Source organism: Salvelinus sp. IW2-2015, linkage group LG13, assembly GCF_002910315.2.
Source record: "Salvelinus sp. IW2-2015 linkage group LG13, ASM291031v2, whole genome shotgun sequence".
NCBI classification, from domain to species: Eukaryota; Metazoa; Chordata; class Actinopteri; order Salmoniformes; family Salmonidae; genus Salvelinus; species Salvelinus sp. IW2-2015.
Window position 1 is genome coordinate 48,709,824 of NC_036853.1, and position 23,134 is coordinate 48,732,957.

At 41.1% G+C, this 23,134-nt stretch overlaps 3 protein-coding genes across 3 annotated transcripts in view; all 3 read left to right on the forward strand.

Annotated features, from left to right (window-relative positions):
* Positions 1-3,102, forward strand: part of LOC111971313 (uncharacterized) — a 27,232-nt gene extending 24,130 nt beyond the window's left edge. The window contains exon 6 of the mRNA XM_070446381.1: positions 1,638-3,102. Within this exon, the coding sequence (XP_070302482.1) occupies positions 1,638-2,686 (1,049 nt within the window). The 3' untranslated portion in view covers positions 2,687-3,102. The remainder of the gene's footprint in view (positions 1-1,637) is intronic.
* The window catches only part of LOC111971315 (uncharacterized), a 244,714-nt gene that overhangs the window by 48,910 nt on the left and 172,670 nt on the right, over positions 1-23,134 (forward strand). The window lies entirely within an intron of this gene.
* LOC111971729 (uncharacterized) lies at positions 10,105-18,381 on the forward strand. The gene is made up of 3 exons (XM_023998564.3): positions 10,105-10,372; positions 16,024-16,154; positions 16,348-18,381. The coding sequence occupies exons 1-3, from the start codon at positions 10,105-10,107 to the stop codon at positions 17,560-17,562; spliced, it is 1,614 nt and encodes a 537-aa protein (XP_023854332.2). The 3' UTR covers positions 17,563-18,381.

A 23,134-nucleotide genomic window follows, 5' to 3' on the forward strand; every position in this document is an offset into this window, starting at 1 on the left:
TACAAATTTTCTATAGGATTGAGGTCAGGGCTTTGTGATGGCCACTCCAATACCTTGCCTGTGTCCTTTAAGCCATTTTGCCACAACTTTGGAAGTATGCTTGGGGTCATTGTCCATTTGGAAGACCAAGCTTTAACTTCCTGACTGATGTCTTGAGAGTTGCTTCAATATATCCACATAATTTTCCTACCTCGTGATGCCATCTATTTTGTGAAGATCTCTCTCTGGCAGAACTGAGAAAGCGTGTGTGAGCAAGGAGGCCTACAAACCTGACTCAGTTACACCAGCTCTGTCAGGAGGAATGGGCCAAAATTCACCAACTTATTGTGGGAAGCTTGTGGAAGGCTACCTGAAACGTTTGACCCAAGTTAAACGCAATACTAATTGAGTGTATGTAAACTTCTGACCCACTGGGAATGTGATGAAAGAAATACAAGCTGAAATAAATAATTATCTACTATTATTCTGACATTTCACATTCTTAAAATAAACTGGTGATCCTAACTGACCATAGACAGGGATTTTTTACTAGAATTAAATGTTAGGAGTTGTGAACTGGGTTTAATTGTATTTGGCTAAGGTGTATGTAAACGTCCGACTTCAACTGTACAGTGTAGCCCTGACCTCAACCCCAATCGAACGCCGACTGCAAACCAGGCCGTTTTTTAATTAAAAAAAATATATATTCCCCCCCTAGAGGAAAGCCTTCCCAGAAGAGTGGAGGGGGGGTCCAGCTCCATATTAATGCCCATGATTTTGGAATGAGATGTTTACGAGCAGGTGTCCACATACTTTTGGTCATGTAGTGTACATACATATATACAGAACATAATAAAAGGGAAAGTTCATACGTTTATAATGTGTGTTTTATGTAAATATAAGTTGTATTGATTTAATTTTATGAATGAAGAATAAATAATAAGGGGGTTGTGTTAAATGCGGAATACACATTTCAGTTGAAGGCATTCAGTTGTACAACTGACTGAATCAGAGAGGTGTGGGGGGCTGCCTTAAATCGACATCCACTTCTTCGGCGCCCGGGGAAAAGTGGGTTAACTGCCTTGCTCWGGGGCAGAACGACAGATTTWTACCTTGTCAGCTCAGGGATTCGATCCAGCAACCTTTTGGTTACTGGCCCAACGCTCTAACCACTAGGCTACCTGCATAGATATACTTCAATGGGAATAGTGATGCACCTTGCTATTATTTATTCTTCATTCTTAAAATTAAATTAATACAACTTATGTTTACATTTTTTTTTTAAACAATGTATGAACTTGACCAGGTAATTGACAAAAAAACGAAATATATAGCGTTTTCTCTGCCATAGTTGTAAAGTCTTTTCTCTGTTCAAATATTTTTTTTTGAACACACACAAGAATGGTGTATAGGTATAAAAGACAGGTATACAATTCTTATCTAAACATAAAAGAGCAGACAGAAACAAAAAGACCCAGAGTTCTGGGTACAAAACAAATATTAAAACAAGCATACAGAACAAGGACAGGTAGGAAACGCCACCCGCTGCTCAGGTGGCGGTGCCAGCACATGCTGCCCAAAGGTGGATTAAAATTATCAATTGAGAGTGCGTTAAAAAGTACAAATTGTAAAGTCTATTTTCTAACCTTTTCATGTAGGTGGTTGGCTGGAGGCTAACAGAGGAGACTGGGCGGCCAGCTTGGATTCCCAGACCCAGATGGGTGCAGCCAAGGGCCCAGGGGACAACGTCAACGAGCATGCCAGGACCAGAAGCGACATAGTGGAGGTCAGTGGATGGGACAGCGTCCTCAACTCTGGGCTGTGGAACAACACTGTTAACCTCAACCAGAAACCGACAGTGGAACACAAAACAACATCCAAACTTAGTCTCCAAGACAACAGACTGGCTGAGACTAGTGTAAGGCGTAGATTTGGTCTGCGGGGACGAGGTGATGTCTGTATGCAGCGAGAGCGAACAGATACAGACTTGGCTAGCAATGCTCCTTCCTGCTCCTATAGTTGTGATTCAGAGAGACTGATGGCGCCTCAGGTTAACCCCCCAACAGGTGCTGCCTTCAGCCTGCCTTCTATAGGATCTATCAACTGGAACATGGACCCTGTGACAACACAGACACTCCCTGGCCTTCATCCTCCTCAAACTCTCCTAATGTTAAACCAGAACTCAGACAATGCCAGTGCCTCAACACTAAATGGCTATACAAGCTCATTGACAAATGAAAATAGTAGAGATGGAATCAGTAAAGGTGATATCGCCATAGAGAAGCGCTTCCCGTGTTCGTTCTGTGGGAAAGTCTTCAGTTTCTCCAAACAGGTAGAGATCCACCAGAGGGTGCACACGGGGGAGAAACAATTTGGCTGCCACCTGTGCCGAGCCAGTTTTTCGCACTCGTTCAGCCTGAAGAGACACCAGAGAGTCCACACAGGGGAGAAACCYTTTAGCTGTACCCAGTGTCACATGCGCTTCGCCCAGGCTGGTGACTTGAAGAGGCACCAGAGGGTCCACACGGGAGAGAAACCCTACAGCTGCCTCCAGTGTGAGAAGAGGTTCACCCGCCAGGACCAGCTGAAGATGCACCTAAAGGTCCACATGGGAGAAAGGCCGTTCGCCTGTACGCACTGCGGGAAGAGGTTCTCAGAGAGGAGCTACCTCAGGATACACCAGCAGAAAAACCATCCCACTCTATAACATGGAAAGTAACCATTCCTCTTGATAGCTTCTGATGTTTAGATCAAATCATGCATTAAAGACAGATTCACTTTCATTGTTGTCAGCAGAAAAGAGCCACCGATGCATTTGGAATAACCACAGTAGCATATTTCAGTGTTGAATATTCCTGGYTAAAATACTGCATCCAGACATTGTGTGATATATAAGCCTAAAAAGTCTGTTACATAGTGTTTGTACTGTGTAGGCTATATGATGTTCACAAATTCATTTTATTATTTACCCTCAAACTTAATGAGAAAATGAATGCAGTTCATCAAGTTKATGCTGATTTTTTGTTGTTGTTGAATATGAATATTTTTTGTATATGTGTGGTTTTCATATTGTGTATTTAAATCTGTTTAATAAACACAATGGGACTTTTCATTAAGACTTTATTTGAGACTCCCTTTAATATGCGTACCATCTGATCTCACCTTATTCTGCATGCACACCAGCGCTTTACCATACTTACTGAAATATCTACACACAAACATAACATTCAGGTTCAGTCGCGTTTGAGGAATTTTCACTTTCATAGCTGACTCATATTCAGTACATGGGGCAAAAAAGTATTTAGTCAGCCACCAATTGTGCAAGTTCTCCCACTTAAAGAGAGAGGCTTGTAATTTTCATCATAGGTACACTTCAACTATGACAGACAAAATGAAAATCCAGAAAATCACATTGTAGGATTTTTAATGAATTTTATTTGCAAATTATGGTGGAAAATAAGTATTTGGTCAATAACAAAAGTTTATCTCAATACTTTGTTATATACCCTTTGTTGGCAATGACAGAGGTCAAACGTTTTCTGTAAGTCTTCACAAGGTTTTCACACACTGTTGCTGGTATTTTGGCCATTCCTCCATGCAGATTCCTCTAGAGCAGTGATGTTTTGGGGCTGTTGCTGGGCAACACGGACTTTCAACTCCCTCCAAAGATTTTCTATGGGGTTGAGATCTGGAGACTGGCTAGGCCACTCCAGGACCTTGAAATGCTTCTTACAAGCCACTCCTTCGTTGCCCGGGGCGTGTGTTTGGGATCATTGTCATGCTGAAAGACCCAGCCACGTTTCATCTCAATGCCCTTGCTGATGGAAGGAGGTTTTTACTCAAAATCTCACAATACATGGCCCATTCAATCTTTCCTTTACACGGATCAGTCGTCCTGGTCCCTTTGCAGAAAAACAGCCCCAAAGCATGATGTTTCACCCCCATGCTTCACAGTAGGTATGGTGTTATTTGGATGCAACTCAGCACACTTTTTTGCCCCACTGTATGGCCACCATGATGTCATTCTGTAACTACAGTATGGACTAACATAGTGGGGGTGGGTAAACACTCCATGTTGAGAGGGAGTGTATGTCTGTGTAATCTGTATCACCTCTCTCTTCCAGGAGGAGGGGTGTGAGGAGGGTCTGGGGAACCCTAAGGGGACCGTGGTCATAGAGGACAACTAGACTACACCTCTTCCTGAACCCACAGAGAAACCAGCTGAGCAGGAGCTACCTCAGGATATACCAGCAGAAAATGCACACAGCCCATTGATATGTAATAATAATATATTTATTTCATATAGCACTTTTCATACAGAACTATCACTTAAAAAAATAAAAATAAATTCAGGGAGCTGGCAGTTCATGGGAGAGGGTCACAGCTAGATGATGATGCAGTTCAGTAAAGGAGTAGCTTGATTGCAGTCGGCGTTGATGGTACAGCCAGGGAGGGAGACACATCAGCCAGACAGGCCCAGAGCTTTATCAGGCACATCTGTCTCTGCAGTTCACAGCTCCTCCTCTTCTGTAGGTAGGCTGGAACATCCACCACCTGGGTGACGCATTGGCAGCAATAAGTGCCTGAGAGACCACCCCACCACACCTGGGCAGTAATCAGCAACAGTCTCCTATGAGGCAAGCCTCTGTCATCCCCTCACACTACAGTCCACATCCTTCCATGTAGTGCTAGTTTGTAGTTAATTCTGTTGGTTTTGGATGTAGTAGGGAACTGCATGATGAGGTGAACTGAGGAAATAATTAGTATGATGATGTAGAGTAGATATACTGATGTTTGGTGGGATGGTGTCTGACAACCCTTTCCRGTTTGATTTGATTAGGATCCCCATTAGCCGATGCCATTGGCGACAGTTAGCATTACTGGGGTCTGACACATAATGAAAAATACATTACAGACAAAAAATGTAGTGTGCATGATTGTTTGCATTATCAGTTGTACATACAGTACCAGGAGTGGCTTCTGTCTGGCCACTAACATAAAGGCCTGATTGGTGGATGTCAGTACATATAGTGCCTTCGGAAAGCATTCAGACCCCTTGACTTTTTCCACATTTTGTTACGTTACAACCTTATTCTAAAATGGATTAAATAAACAATTTCTCAGCTAAATACTTTTGAAATTTTTGCACATTTATTAAAAAGAAAAAACCGATACCATAGGTAAATAAGTATTTAMCCCCTTTGTTTTGACATTTGAGCTCAGGTGCATCCTGTTTCCATTGATACAACTTGATTGGAGTTCACCTGTGGTAAATTCAATTGATTGGACATGATTTGGAAAGGCACACACCTGTCTATATAAAAGGTCCCACAGTTGACAGTGCATGTCTTTTTTAAATTTTAATTTAATTTTAAATTTTACCCCCTTTTTCTCCCTAATTTCGTGGTATCCAATTGTTAGTAATTACTATCTTGTCTCATCTCTACAACTCCCTTACGGGAGAGACGAAGGTCGAAAGCCATGCGTCCTCCGAAACACAACCCAACCAAGCCGCACTGCTTCTTAACACAGCGCGCATCCAACCCGGAAGCCAGCCGCACCAATGTGTCGGAGGAAACACAGTGCACCTGGCGACCTTGGTTAGCGCGCACTGCGCCCGGCCCGCCACAGGAGTCGCTGGTGCACGATGGGACAAGGATATCCCTACCGGCCAAACCCTCCCTAACCCGGCCGACGCTAGGCCAATTGTGCMTRGCCCCACGGACCTCCCGGTCGCGGCCGGCTGCGACAGAGCCTGGGCACGAACCCAGAATCTCTGGTGGRACAGCTAACGCTGCGATGCAGTGCCCTAGACCACTGCGCCACCCGGGAGGCCCGACAGTGCATGTCAGATCAAAAACCAAGCCATGAGGTCGAAGGAATTGTCCGTAGAGCGCCAAGACAGGATTGTGTCAAGGCACAGATCTGGGGAATGGCACCCAAAAAATTCTGCAATATTGAAGGTCCCCAAGAACACAGTGGCCTCCATCATTCTTAAATGGAAGAAGTTTGGAACCACCAAGACTCTTCCTTGAGCTGGCCAAACTGAGCAATTGGGGGGAAAAGGGCCTTGGTCAGAAAGGTGACCAAGAACCCGATGGTCACTCTGACAGAGCTCCAGAGTTCCTCTGCAGAGATGGGAGAACCTTCCAGAAGGATAAACATCCCTGCAGCACTCCACCAATCAGGCCTTTATGGTAGAGTGGCCAGACTGAAGCRACTCCTCAGTAAAAGGCACATGACAGTCCACTTGTAGTTTGCCAAAAGGCACTTAAAGACTTTCAGACCATATAAAACTAAGATTGAACTCTTTGGCCTGAATGCCAAGCGTCACATCTGGAGGAAACCTGGCACCATCCCTACAGTGAAGCATGGTGGTGGCAGAATCATGCTGTGGGGATCTTTTTCAGCGGCAGGGACTGTATGACTTGTCAAGGCAAAGATGAACGGAGCAAAGTACAGAGAGATCCTTGATGCTCCAGAGCACTCAGGACCTCAGACWGAGTGAAGGTTCACCTTCCAACAGGACAACGACCCTACGCACACAGTCAAGACAACGCAGGAGTGACTTTGGGATAAGTCTCTGAATGTCCTTGAGTGGCCCAGCCAGAGCCCGGACTTGAACCCGATCAAYCATCTCTGGAGAGACCTGAAAATAGATGTGCAGCAACGCTCCCCATCCAACCTGACAGCGCTTGAGAGGATCTGCAGAGAAGAATGGGAGAAACCCCCCAAATACAGGTGTGCCAAGCTTGTAGCGTCTTGCCCAAGATGACTCGAGGCTGTAATCACTGCCAAAGGTGCTTCAACAAAGTACTGAGTAAAGGGTCTGAATACTTATGTAAATGTCATATTTCAGTTTATTTTTAATAAATTACCAAAAATGTCAACCTGTTTTTTCTTTGTCATTATGGGGTAGTGTGTAGATTGAGAATAAAAAATATATATATATATATTTTAGACTAAGGCTGTAACGTAACAAAATGTGGAAAAAGTTAAGGGGTCTGAATATTTTCTGAATGCACTGTACACACAAAAAGTAGGTCACATGGGGGAGAGGTGCTGAGGAGTGGCTTCCATCTGGCCACTACCATAAAGGCCTGATTGGTGGATGTCAGTACATACACCAAAAAAGTAGGTCACATGGGGGAGAGGTGTGAGGTGTTGCTTTGTTTTTAAAAAACTGTTCACTGGCACTATATGAGATGGAAGGGAGTTCCATGCAATCATGGCTCTGTACAATACTGTGCATTTCTTTGAATATGTTCTGAACCTGGGGACTGTGAAAAGACCCCTGGTGGCGTAAGTGTGTGTGTGTAAGTTGACTATGCAAGCAATTCGGAATTTCCAACACATTCATGTTTTTAATAAAAACAAGAAGCGATGCAGTCAGTCTCCTCAACTCTTAAGACCAGAGAGACTGGCTTATTGATATTAGCCCTCTGATTACAAAGAGCAAAACATGCTGCTCTGTTCTGGGCCAGCTGCAGCTTAACTATGTCCTTCTTTGCAGCACTTGACCATATCATTGGACAATAATCAAGATAAGAGATAATATTCTAGAGCCTGCATGACTTGCTTTGTGGTGTCAAAAAAAGCTAAGCATCTCTTTATCATGGACAGACCTCTCCCCATCTTTACAACCATGATGCTGGTGTTTTATAAATGAGGAAACCATAGTGCCTCAATTCAAGTAGTGAAGCTGTGTGTAATCTAATGTTGAACCTTTTCAAAAGTATTCTATCAAAGTGAGGGTACCAGATTCACAGAAAAGGTAAAGTGTTACCATAGTGAGAAAAGTTATTATACTTGTCACATGTATCTGTGGTGCAATCAAAGTACTGTACTTCACCTTATATATGAGTATGACCTTTTTGTTGAGGTTAAATGCAAAATTGACTCTGTGCTGAATGACATGGTTATTTTTATCATTGGAGGGACTGATTTAGGTATGGGCACTGTTATTCAAATATCCATGGACATTAGTATTGAATTACTTGGGAGAGTATTCATTTGAGAGAAACATATAGGCCTACTTTAACAACTAAGGCTTTTGTCTCAAATTAAATACAATTATATGTGTGACATTTCTACAGCCTACAAGCATAGACCCTTACATTAATTCAGAGGCTCCATGCGTAGCAAGTGAAATCGGAGATTTCTAATCAATGCAAAATGCAATTGAGGAATTTAATTGTCTACAACGATCAACCAACAGGTAGGCTGTTTCATATTAATGGGGTTGTTGAAGCCAAGTATTGGGAGCAAAGCAAAATAGCCTCAATTAGCCTTGCTACTTTTGCTAGCTAGCTAGCTGGCTACTGTAGCTAACTAGCTTCTTTACAAAAATTAAATGCAGTTAAGACAGGCACTACCAGATGGTATGATAGATATGTAAGGCAGCAGCAAGTTTGTCTAACTAGCGCAAGTCGGGTTGGCTACTTTCTCGCTCTCCCTCTGTGCCACATATTGACTGTCACACACACACACCGGCCCCTGCTCCTCTCTCGCCCCTCCCTACTCTTCTGACGAAACAAGCCCAGCACAGCGCACCCGTGAGCATGTCTCCATTGAAGTAAAAAATTAGGTTTTCTTTAAAACACATGTAGTTCGACTGGCCGGACATCATTCGAATAGTTAAATCATTACAAGTGCTCAGCATACGTGGGAACTCCTTCAAGGCTGTTGGAAAAGCATTCCAGGTGAAGCTGGTTGAGAGAATGTCAAGAGTGTGCAAAGCTGTCAAGGCAAAGGGTGGCTACTTTGAAGAATCTCAAATATAAAATATATTTTGATTTGTTTCACACTTTTTGGTTACTACATGAATCCATGTGTTATTTCATAGTTTATGTCTTCACTATTWTTCTACAATGTAGAACATTTTTACAATAAATTAAGAAAAACCCTGGAATGAGTAGGTATGTCCAAGCTTTTGACTGGTACTGTACTTGTGTAAATACCTGTTTATAGAGAGACAGTAAATCTACGCTAGAATAAGGACAGTTTKATATTTATCTTACAGGCTCTAGTTGTCACACCTGGACTACTGTTCAGTCGTGTGGTCAGGTGCCACAAAGAGAGACTTAGGAAAATTGCAATTGGCTCAGAACAGGGCAGCACGGCTGGCCATTGGATGTACACAGAGAGCAAACATGAATAATATGCATATCAATCTATCCTGGCTCAAAGTGGAGGAGATATTGACTTCATCACTACTTGTAATTGTGAGAGATATTGACGTGTTGAAAGTACCGAGCTGTCTGTTTAAACAACAAGCACACAGCTCAGACACCCATGCATACCCCACAAGACATGCCAGAGTTCTCTTCACAGTCCCCAAGTCCAGAACAGACTATGGGAGGCGCACAGTACTACACAGAGCCATGACTACATGGAACTCTATTCCACATCAGGTAACTGATACAAGCAGTAGAAACAGATATTTTTTTTTAATCAACCTTATGGAACAATGGGGACTGTGAAGCAACATAAACATAGGCACAGACATATGCATACACACACATGATAACATATGCACTGTACACATGGATTTCGTGTTGTAGATATGTGATAGTGGAGTAGGGGCCTGAGGGCACACACTTAGTGTGTTGGGAAATCTGTTATGAATGTATTGTAATGTTTTTAAAATTGTATAACTGCCTTAATTTAGCCAGACCCCAGGAAGAGTAGCTGCTGCCAATGGGGATCCATAATAAATCAAATACTGAGGTGATGTAAATGGAATTAAGTCATTATTTTCCACTCTATTCTTTCTAAAGAAGTCTGCTCTCAGCTTGATACAGATCATAGGAGATTTGATGTAATAAGCAGTACCGTATTTAAAAGAATAGAGCGCATACTTTTTCATTTAACCACACCCTTTGGACTATGACGCCAACCAATAAGATAATTTCTCTTCAGTGTAAACGGAAGTGATGTGACTAAGAACAGTTTCTACGTTTCTAGCGTTTTTATTGTTGTTATTTAGACAATTATTATTACCTTGGAACTCAAAATATGACTRATTTAGCTGCACAGCATCACATACTTACCCCAGGTAGTGTTTAATTCGCGTTGGAGACAGAACTTGGTTGATAMATGTTATCTGGTTAACATTAGCTAACAATGGCTAACTGTAACAGTAACGTTATGGTTTTTCACACTCAAATAGCCTCCATCATGGAGGTGCTAGCGAATGCAGCCGTTGCAGAAATCTGTAAACTCGTAGACGACGACTATGCAGTGTTTCGTTTGGAAYTAACTCAAAGCCAGAAAGAAACCAGGACATTGCGGAGGAAACTACAGCAAGTAGAACTGAAGGTGGCACGGGAGCGCGTCCCCGCCAGTCCGAATAGTGTCAAGTTCCTCGACCGATACAGAGGAATGGCAAGAGGTACATTTAGCAGATGGCCAAGGCTGCGGAGCCTGTCGCCCCGTTCCCATATGCGCATGTGTTGAGACGTGTTACCCAGAATTGGGTCTTGGTCAGTTTTTGGATAGTAGTATTCAATACTTCCCCTGAACACTTAAGTACGTAGCTAGCTATCGTGCAGTTTTTATTTTATCAGGCAGGTCAATTAAGAGCATATTATTTTTGCAAATTCTAACCAGATTCTTGATTTACTGAATTTCCTATTGTCACACTCAATAAAAGAATGTGATGCATGGAACATAATCAATAAATAGTATATCAATAAGTAATGAGTAGTATTACCTTACATCCAAGGCCGGATTACCGAACTGGCAACTGCCCCCCCCCAAAAAAAACGTTTTAAGGTTGATGGCCTGTCATGACAAATACTGTCCACTTGCCAAAATGTGTCCACCCCTGCGTCGCAATAAACATTCAATTAGTTGTCAGCGTCCATTGCTATATCAATGGTGTGATGAGCTAACGCGTCCAATTTTGGAGTTCATTACATCCAAAACTGTTCTTTTCATCCCCGGTATGTAAACAAAGCTGATTTCGGTGACAGTTACGCTGCTAAAAAGAGTTCTACGATTCAAAATAGCAACAACATAAAAACGTGGAAACTCCACATTATTAACTTAACTTTCAGATCGCCAAGTGAGCTCCTATGCAGCTATTATCAATTCATTAATGTGCAATTCAATTCATACACTGGCTCATCTGGCTGGCATGTTTTTATTTTGAGCTTACCTCCCCTTGTCTTGTCTTACACTAAAGTATGCTTTCATTAGTCCTATTATGATTCTTTTTTTCCCTGTCTCCCTCCACCACGTGGCATAGGCATAGCTCAGTACTACAGTAGTACACTTGTGGTTGTATATAATACAAGACATAACAAACAGTTGAATAATGTTGAAATCACAAATACCAAAAAGGGATTCACAACAATGAATTAACCTAACTGATTAATTAAATGAACAGCCTGTYAAAACCAACCTGGCAATAATTATAGAAAAATGTAAAAGGTTTCTATTTTTGTGGAACAGATGTGTCATGAACTTGTTTKTTTTATTTAATAGACCCACATGGCAGTTATAGAATGAAATATATGGGTATAGGCTAACATCGAAACATAAACAATAAAACACCATTTAGTTGAGAAAACAAAAGTATGAATGAGACTCCTCAGAGTWGGCAGAAATAGGGTATGGGCGATTTTTTTTTGCTATATCTCTTCTGGCATGTGGGATAGAGAGGAGGTGGGTGCTACGGGTGGTTCTGCCCGTCACTTGCCCTCTACAGGCAGCCAGTGTCGGAAGGGGGACTTGAAGAAGGAGATTGCAAAGTCCAGGCACAGATGCTCTCTTCGCTCTTGGGAGTGTTTGCAGTGCTAGTGTAAGTAGCGCATCTGTGTATCTCACTGTGCCRAGGATGAAATGGCAAGCACAAGTTCTTTACAGATTAGATTAACCAACATGACAATAACAGTAGCTGTAGATAATGTAAGGAAATGTGAGATCTTGGAGGGTGGTTCACACTACTGTTTGTGGTCACGTCATATCACCGAGTCTGCGTTTAAGTATATGCATTAMGTACATAAACACATGCATTCACTCACTCATTTATCAGAAGATGACTGCATTACTCTTGATATTGCATGTTACAAAATGTAACCTGGACTTAAATTGAATCAGCATAAGAACATGAGTAAATGTGTAGAAAAAAGAGGGATGGGAAGTGCTGCTGGGATACTGTAGTATATAGATATGGAAACAACAGAAAGTCTTGTTTTACTCCTCTTAAAAGCTCAATACTTTCTGAGAAGTAACCATTATTTACTATATTACATCTGGGGTTMCTGTACATAACTTTAACCCATTGTAAAGGAGATTCACCAAAATTAATGTAATCCAGGCATTTATATATAAATTCTAGTCATACTTTATTAAACGTCTTTTCAAAATTATGGTGATTGGGGGAGAGTTATTATGAAATTATGAAGACCAGGCCTGGTATCTTTGATGTTTCATAATGTTCAATTGTTTCAAGTAATTGTCGTATATTATCTCCAATATATCGTCCATGTAAAAAACCTATCTGATCTGGATGAACAATATCTGGTATAACATTTTTTATTCTATGTGCTCTGCATTTCGGCAGGATTTTCGCATCACAACATTAAAGTATAAGACGCCTCCAGTTTTTTAAATGGACTGGATCTTTATACTTACCACCTGGGTCCTGTTTTAGTAGTAATAAAACCAGACCTTATTGAGTACCTGAAAGTCTAAAAATGTTATAGGAWTAATTAAAACATGCTAAAAATTGATATTTGAGAAGATCAAAAAAGTTCTGATGTACCTCTACTGGTATACCGTCAAGCCCTGGTGTTTATCCAGATTTAAAATATTTAATTGCCTCAAACAGTTCCTCTTTTGTAKGTTGGCCTTCACACAGGTCTTTCTGTAAATMTGTTAATTTTACATTATTATTAGGAAAMAAATCCTTACAGTTAACATCATTCAGTGGAAATGGAGAAGACTGAAAAGAAAACATAATTAAAATATTTTGCCTCCTCTTTCAAAATATAATTTGGTGAATCATGGATGACTCCATCATTTGTAATGAGTTTCTGTAAATTCATTTTGATAGCATTTCTATGTTGAAGATTCAATAAAAAAAAAAGTGAATTTTTCACAATTTTCCATCCAATTCGCTTTATTTTTGTAATACATTACACTTGATTGRTCTTGAATAAGAACCTCCAATTGTTTTTGTTTTTCCTCTAACCTATTTTGTACCTCTATAGTGCAGTTTCCATTACCATCTACCTGCGCTGTTATTTCCACTATTTCCTTTATTAGTCTAATCTCTTTTGACCTAACCTGCTTTTGATTTGTATTGTATTGAAAGGCCTCTAAAAGTACATTTAAAAGTGTCCCATATAATAAGGGGATCTTATTATTATTAATTATTTTGTCTTAGTTAATTAAGAACAKATTTTCATCCAATAATCTTTGATTACATTTCCAATATCCCAGCCCACATGGAAATTCTGTAAGKGTTATGGAGGCCAATTTAGATGGTGGTCCGATCGCATTCGGTCTCCTATTAACACTTWWAAAAAAACTTGATGCCTGCAAGAATGAGACCAGGAAGTAATCAAGACGGCTAGATTGATTAAGCATCCCCCTTGTATATCTCACTAGGTCASGGTTTTTCAGCCTCCATTTATCCACTAGTTCTAATTTATCCATGATATTTGTGATCTCCTTAAGTGCTTGAGGGTGATAGTTTGTAGTGCGATTTCKTTTTCGATCCATTGAGGTACTTAAAACCGTATTATAATCTCCCACCATAATAATAGATTAATTCYTTGCTTGTGAGCTCAATAGATTATTATATATATTTTCGAGGACTGTGGATCATCATTATTTTGCCCGTATATAGATTAATTAACCAGATCTGTTTTTGGTCCAATAGCATATTTAAAATAATCCATCTTCCTTGAGGATCTGTTTGCAGTGTGAACAATCGGCTTACATTTTTTATTAATTAGTATAATCACCCCTTTTGAGTTTCTTTGCCCATGACAAAAATATTTTCCCCTCCAAGTCCTTTTTCCACCCAACCTCATCTATATATGTAGATTGAGTTTCCTGTAAACAATATATATTATATTCTTTCTCTTTTAGCCAGGTAGAAATGTGTCTTCTTTTTTGTGATCTGCTAAGCCATTACAATTGTAACTGGCTATACTTATTTTCCCACTTACCATAATGATACCCAAGTTTCAATTATACTTACCACAACAGATGTTTGTAAACGTACCATTAAAAAGCACCATGATGATTAAGTGTCCATAAGTACCATAATATTTGCACTGTTAAGCATACTGTAGCTGCAACTTTGTAAACCTCCAATTGTCCTAATATTCCACCCACTAAAACCTCCCCCCATGCAAACCCTTGGCRGCCAATTGGCGTAGGCCAGAGGGAAATATGGGCAGTCCCATGATAACATAATTCAATACTGCCACCCTTCACTAACACATTCAAAGCCCCGTAGGTCTATTGCATATCTATGAGGGTGCTTTTTAAGAGAACTAACCAAATAACATGGAAAACAGTCAGAAAAAATAATAACAATAATCGATCATATTAATAGAAATAATAACAGCGCAGCATTCTAAATGAATGCACATATTTAGAAAGTCCAAGCAAGGATATAAGCATGTTAGCCCAACCTGCTCAGTTCATTGGATCCAATTGTTTAAAATAGAGTATCAGTCAACATCTTTGACACACCTACTCATTCCGMGGTTTTTCTTTATTTGTACTATTTTCAACATTGTAGAATAATAGWGAAGAGATCAAAACTATGAAATAACACATAGGGAATCATGTAGTAACCAAAAAAGTGTTGAACAAATCAAAATATATTATATATTCTAAAAGTAGCCACTCTTTGCCTTGATGACAGCTTTGCACACTCTTGGCATCCTCTCAACCAGCTTCACCTGGAATGCTTTTCCAACAGTCTTGAAGGAGTTCCCACATATGCTGAGCACTTGTTGGCTGCTTTTCCTTCACTCTGCGGTCCAACTCATCCCAAACCATCTCAATTGGATTGAGGTTGGGTGATTGTGGAAGCCAGGTCATCTGATGCAGCACTCCATCACTCTCCTTCTTGGTCAAATAGCCCTTACACAGCCTGGAGGTGTGTTGGGTCATTGTCCTGTTGAAAAACAAATGATAATCCCACTAAGCGCAAACCAGATGGGATGGCGTATCGCTGCAGAATGCTGTGGTAACCATGCTGGTTAAGGGGTGGGTTTGGCGTCGAAATGAGCAGAAAACAACCCCATACCTACTGTAAAATATGGTGGTAGATCTTTGATGTTATGGGGCTATTTTGCTTCCACTGGTCCTGGGGCCCTTGTTAATATCAACGGCATCATGACCCAGTACCAGGATTTCAGCCAAAAKCCCGGTTGCCTCTGCCAGGAGGCTGAAACTCGGCGGCAAGTGGATCATCCAGCACACATCAAAATCCACAAATAAATGGTTAATTGGCCACAAAATCAAAATTTTGCAATGGCCATCTCAGTCTCTGGATTTGAAACCCATTGAAAACCTGTGGTTTGAATTGAAGAGGGCAGTCCATAAGCGCAAATGAAGGATATCAAGGATCTGTAAGGATTCTGTATGTAGGAATGGTGTAAGATTCCTCCCAATGTGTTCTCCAACTCAGAAAACATTTTTGAAAAAGTATCTGTGCTATTATCCTCGCAAGGTAAAGTATTGAAAGGTATTGAAAACAGGGATGTTAAACAAAATATCGTTCTTTGAGCAATTGTATTAGTATAAAATAATATAATTTCCTTTTTTTTTGCATACAATGTAGCTCAGTATTTGAATGATTTATTTTATACAGACATTTTTGCTCATCTTTATCAAGGGTGTCAGTAATTTCAGAGCCCACTGTAGGTGCCCCAGGTCCCCAGATGTGGTAGTCCAGCCCTGCTTACATTCTTGCCAATTGTAGACGGTGTCAATAGTGTACAACATCGCGTTGAGCATTGACAGTAGTACTTAACTTAACCACCATCTTTCCCCCAATCACTCTCTTAGGTGAAGGACATCTCACTGAAGGCCARAGGAGCTTTGTGAAGCCAGCGGGACACAACACATGGAGAGATGACCAACCKATCACTGTTGATGAGGGGAGTGGAACCTCAACCCAGCACGTTATCGTGATAGAGGTTAGTGTCATAGTGTAGCATAGAAAAAATTACAGTACYTTAAATGTGGCCCATTTATTTCAGAAAGGCTCCCTCAGCTATTCACTTGCTTACATGTACGTTCTTATTTATCTTCCATAGGGGAGCAMGTGAGACTTTGTTATCCAATTCAACTCATATACTGATAATAACCTCCTCTCTTCTTGTGTGTCAGCCAGCAGATGCAGAGGTTGCAGGTCTTGGGGTCAAGCAGAAGGGGTATGAAAGAGAGGAGGACCCACGACACAGCAGAGACATCGAGACTGGAGCAGCGGCGGAAGTGACACCCCCTGTAGCCACGGAGCACCTCGCCACCGCCACAGTGCCCCAGGCCAGGACCCTACGCAGCATCACGGAGGTCAGTGGAACGCCGAACGCCGTCCTCAAATCAGAGACTTTAACTGTAACACTCGGGCTCTTACACACAGGATCTGACCACAGATCAGACCCAGAGAGACTGAGGCTGGAGCGACTGCGCTGTCCTCCTGCTCCCAGCTCAGAGTATTTACTTTACGGTAACCCGAGCCCTAGGATGGTTCATTCCCATCGGGACTCAGGTGACGCGTTAGAGACTGGCAATGATCCGTTTTGTTCTTACYCTACAGAGATGGACTCTGGCAACATGCCCTTGGYTTTAGAGARGCAGACTGATCTGTCTAGAGGGGACCGGAACCGGTACAGTAGTKGTGMYTACTCTGAAGGGTTCCTAGATAAGAAAGGGGATGGTCTGATCGTAGATGAGGTGACTGTGAAAGTGGAGGYCAAAGCTCCTCTGACATGGAATGTAGACGATACTCACTTAGAAGAAGGACACTCACAGGGCAGAGATTTCTTAGATTACAGGGACAGCTTAGAGAAAAATCTAAATGTCGCCACTCACTCCCCTCTATACATGCACAAGGATCGGGACCCATTGTCCACATCGATTGGGCCTTCCAATTCACACAGCTGTGTCCTTTTCGATCAGTTATTGAACTCAAAGGACCAAAGGGCCAACGCTCAAGGATGGGGAGCAACATCAGGTGACAGTAAAGAAAAACGGTTCCTCTGCATGTTCTGTAACAAAGGCTTCAGCTGCCCCCGGAAGGTGGAGATCCACCAGAGGGTCCACACAGGTGTGAAACCCTTCAGCTGTACCAAGTGTCACATGCACTTRGCCCAGGCTAGCAGCCTGAAGAGYCACCAAAGGGTACATACAGGGGTGAYACCATTCAGCTGTACCCAGTGTCACATGCGCTTCGCCCAGACTGGTGACCTGAAGCGGCACCAGAGGGTCCACACAGGAGAGAAACCCTACAGCTGCCCCCAGTGTGAGAAGAGATTCTCCCACCAGCACCATCTGAAGATTCACCTGAAGGTCCACACGGGAGWGAGGCCATTCAGAGAGTAACTAAGGATACTCCAGCAGAAAAAACATTCCACTATAACATAGAAACTAACCATTCCACTCAATAGCTTCTGACTTTTARGTCAAACCCTGCATTAAAGACAAAGATACATTTTCAATGTTGTCAGCAGAAAAGATCCACAGATGCATTTCAAATAACAAGAGTAACAGATTTCAATGTAGAATATTCCTGGGTAAAATATTGCATCCAGACATTGTGTGAGATAAWAGGCATATATAKGRCTAAAAAGTCTGTTACATATTGTGTTTGTACTGTATAGGCCAGGGATTCTCAACTGGGGGGTCGGTAGGATTTTAAGGGGTCGTGGGACTTTTGCAAGAATATAAAAAATGTAATTAAAAAAATATTTTGAAAGGTAACCGCCACACTTAAACTTTTATTTTTAAAGGATACGGCCTCACCGCTTATTGTTGCTAACTTTACATGTGCAGCGCGTCAGCAGTGTTGAAATGGCTTGTTACGTTTGGACTTGGAGGGTTTTCGAGCTGCACACACTCACTGACCCCCGCACACACACAGATCCAATGAAATGTCACWCTGCAACATCGTTTTGTTTTAAATGTGACATGTCCAATCAGATAATACAGACCTTCTTCTGACAGCTATCTTGATTGATAGCGAACTATTCAGATGTGTTCTGCAGGCATTGCACATGTGGATTGTTAGCTGTCATTTAACTAATGTAGTTTAGCTGTCAGAGTAAAATCATGGACAAGTTTTTAATACGTGCAGTTCCCTCTTCATCTACTGCTGCTTCCAATCTCAACAACAAGGCAGACAACCCAGGCCCTGTCAAGAAGAGAGAANCAACCCAGGCCCTGTCAAGAAGAGAGAACACGAACCCAACATCATTCGATATGGTTTTACATACACTACCATTCACATTTTTTGTCCATTAAAATAACATAAAATTGATCAGAAATACAGTGTAGACATTGTTAATGTTGTAAATGACTATTGTAGCTGGAAACTGCAGATTTTTATAGAATATCTACATAGGCGTACAAAGGCCCATTATCAGCAACCATCACTCCCGTGTTCCAATGGCACGTTGTGTTAGCTAATCCAAGTTTATCATTTTAAAAGGCTAATTGATCATTAGAAAACCCTTTTGCAATTATGTTAGCACAGCTGAAAACGTTTGTGCTGATTAAAGAAACAATAAAACTGTCCTTCTTTAGACTAGTTGAGTATCTGGAGCATCAGCATTTGTGGGTTTGATTACAGGCTCAAAATGGCTAGAAACAAATACATTTCTTCTGAAACTCGTCAATCTATTCTTGTTCTAAGAAATTAAGTCTATTCCATGCGAGAAATTGGCAAGAAACTGAAGATATCGTGCAGCGCTGTGTACTACCCCTTCACAGAACAGCACAAACTGGCCCTAACCAGAATTGAAAGAGGAGGACCCGGTGCACAACTGAGCAAGAGGACAAAGTACATTAGAGTGTCTAGTTTGAGAAACAGACGCCTCACAAGTCCTCAACTGGCAGCTTCATTAAATAGTACCTGCAAAACACCAGTCTCAACGTTAACAGTGAAGAGGCGACTCCGGGATGCTGGCCTTCTAGGCAGAGTTGCAAAGAAAAATCTAAATCTCAGACTGGCCAATAAAAAGAAAAGATGGGCAAAAGAAAAAAGACACTGGACAGAGGAACTCTGCCTAGAAGGCCAGCATCCCGGAGTCGCTTCTTCACTGTTGACGTTGAGACTGGTGTTTTGCGGGTACTATTTAATGAAAAACGTTAAACAGCATCTTGTCAAGCTGCAGGGAAAGTTTTGCGACTTCTTCCCGGAGGAGAACAGGAGACAAGACGACTGGATACGGGACCCCTTTCAAGTGGAGATGGAAAGTGTCACATTGCCAAGCAACGAAGAGGCTCAGCTGGTGGAGCTGTCATTTGATCACGGACTGAGCATGCGCATCCCGGAAATGACACAGCCACAGTTCTGGTGCAGCTTAGTGGGAGAGTATCCTGCTCTCGCCTGTCATGCAATCAGAATCATGCTACCTTTCAGCACTACCTATCTGTGTGAAAGTGTCTTCTCTGCTATGGTCGTGCTGAAAACTAAAAGCGAAAACTAAAACAGAAACAGAAATCTCATAATTCAAATTTCTCAAACATACAAGTATTAGACACCATTTTAAAGATAGACTTCTCGTTAATCCAACCACAGTGTCCGATTTCAAAAAGGCTTTTCGGCGAAAGCACAACATATCATTATGTTAGGTCAGCAACTAGTCACAGAAAGCACAGAAGTCAGAAATAGCATTTTAAATATTCACTTACCTTTGATGATCTTCATCAGAATGCACTCCCAGGAATCCCAGTTCTACAATAAATGTTTGTTTAGTTCGATAAAGTCCATAATTTATGTCCAAATACCTCCTTGTTCGCGCCTTGAGTTCACAAATCCAAATTCATGACGCGCATCACTAGGTCCAGACGAAAAGTCAAAAAGTTCCGTTACAGTCCGTAAAGCATGTCAAACGATGTATAGAATCAATCTTTAGGATGTTTAACATAAATCTTCATAATGTTCCAACTGGAGAATTCCTTTGTCTTTAGAATTGCAATGGAATGCAGGTCGCTCTCACGTGAACGCGCGTGGTCAGCTCATGCCACTCTGGCAGACCTCTGACTCATTCAGTTCCCATTCCCCCCTCCTTTACAGTAGAAGCATCAAACAAGGTTCTAAAGACTGTTGACATCTAGTGGAAGCCTTAGGAAGTGCAATATGACCCCATAGACACTGTGTATTCGATAGGCAAGAGTTGAAAAACTACAAACCTCAGATTTCCCACTTCCTGGTTGGATTTTTCTCAGGTTTTCGCCTGCCATATGAGTTCTGTTATACTCACAGACATCATTCAAACGATTTTAGAAACTTCAGAGTGTTTTCTATCCAAATATACTAATAATATGCATATATTAGCAACTGGGCCTGAGTAGCAGGCAGTTTACTCGGGCACGCTTTTCATCCAAATGTGAAAATGCTGCCCCCTATCCCAAACAGGTTAAGAACAAATTCTATTTACAATGACGGCCTCCCCGGCCAAACCAGGACGACGCTGGGCCAATTGCGCGCCCCTATGGGACTCCCAATCACGTCCGCGTTGATACAGCCTGGACAGCCAGCATGACCTCCGAGTTTCCCTGTCAACCATCACCCCAGACTTCAATAAACTTATCAAACTGAAGAAACACACCAGCTTTCCCACTGATAGGCCACACACAAACACACACACACGCGTGCGCGCGCACACACAATAAATAAACAGGTTGATGAGTTATTGTTCACTAGGTTAATATTATTGTTAATTAACTCTGACATAAATATTACATGTTATTGAACTGGTTAAAAACGTATACCTTTAAAAAACGTCAAGGTTGTGAAACTATTCACATGGGAATTGATGATTAAGAATTCCTAATGATTGTTGTTTTTTCTATTTTAAAAACTGGTATGTGACTGTTCATTAACTTCTTGGAACTATAGGGGTGCTGTTCCGCATTAGCATATTTGTGTCTCCAAATTAAACTGCCTCGTGCTAAATTCTTGATCGTACAATATGCATATTATTGTTATTATTGGATAGAAAACACCTTCTAGTTCTATAGAAGTTGGAATTGTCTCTGAGTGGGACAGAACAATTTCTACAGCACTTTTCATGACAGGGTTCAGATTTCAGAAATTTTTACCTCTGATCTGGAGTCTGTTTTTAAGCGACAGTGAATGCTATGAAGAAACCGACACTGCCTACGTCTTCCTCTGGGTGTCTGTACGTCATCACGTTTTCAATGGAATCGATGGGACATTCACAGCCATTATAAAAGACCAAAATGTATAGAGACCGCCTTTCTCGTCGTGCGCCTGAAGCGTGAAGGCCATCGGACTTGCCTCGTTCCAAATCGTTGTCTAACCAGCAATATTTCTCCGGTCATGTTTTCAGTCGTTATAGTTGTTAAAAACATCATAATGTAGTTAATTTGAACCGTATAGCAATTTATATCCGTTTAGTGCGATTTTGAGGAATTTATTTGTTGTGCACTCTGAAACTTTGGAACAGTTTTGGGGTGTCGGTCGTTGGTGGTGACATTTCGAAGGACAGAGGACATCTATCGACCAAAAGACGTTTATAACATAGAAAGGATACATTGCCCAAGAATCTGATGGAAGAACAGCCAAAATAAGCAATATTTAATATGATAAATCGTGTTTCTGTCGAAATATTTTAAACGCATATTTCGCCATTTTGTTTGGTATAGCTTCACTTGGCGAACCCTGTATTGAAAAGTAAGGATAATTTTAAAAATGTAAATCAGCGGTTGCATTAAAACTAATTTGTCTTTCGATTCCTGTCAACCCTGTTTTTTAGTCAAGTATATGATTAGCTTCAATTAAACTAGATCACTCTGATAGATGACGTCAGACATATTGAGGCTTGATTTCTAGTATTTTTATTGTGTAACCACGGTTTTGTATGGCTAAATATGCACCTTTTCGAACAAACTGTATATGTATATTGTAAAATGATGTTACAGGAGTGTCATCGAGAGAATTCTGAGAATGTAGTGAAAAAAATATAATTTTGGCGGTGATTACGTTATACGCTCTTTGGCTGGAATCGATGCTCTGGTAACGTTTGCACATGTGGTATGCTAACTTATCGATTTATTTGTGTTTCGCTGAAAACGCTTAGAAAATCTGAAATATGGTCTGAAATCACAAGAACTGGGTCTTTCCATTGCTATGCTTGTCTATTTTTATGAAATGTTTTATGTGAGTAAATTGGTCATACACGTTGCTCTATCTAGTAATTCTAGTCGATTTGCGATGGTCGGTGCAATTGTAAACTGTGATTTTCTACCTGAAATATGCACTTTTTTCTAACAAAAACTATCCTATACCATGAATATGTTATCAGACTGTCATCTGAAGAGGTTTTTTCTTGGTATGGATATCAATATCTTAGTTGAGCCGAATTGGTGATAGCACCTGAAGGAGTAAGAAACTGATGGAGTTAGAATAGTGGTGTATTTTGCTAACGTGTTTAGCTAATAGATTTACATATTTTGTCTTCCCTGTAAAACATTTTAAAAATCTGAAATGGTGGCTGTTATTCACAAGATCTGTATCTTCATCTGGTGTCTTGGACTTGTGATTTAATGATATTTAGATGCTACTATCTACTTGTGAAGCTATGCTAGCTATGCTAATCAGTGGTGGGGGGATGGGGGTGGGCTCCCGACCCGGGTAGAGGCTCGTTAGAGGTTAACATTATTGGACTCGTTTTAATGTCATGTTTCTGAGTCTGATCATTTATTCCACCCCACTCCTGAACTGGTCGCCTAATTAAAATGGCTTATTCACTTGAATTTGTAATAAATGTTTTCTCAGTTAATATGGCTGTGCAATGTCTTTCTTTAATACCATAATATTAGCCCATTGCAACAGAGTCTATTTTGCAAAGTGAAGCCTGCCCAAGAAGGCAGCTGCAATACAACATTACAAAATGTAATCATCAACCGTCCATAATATTTGGTCTGA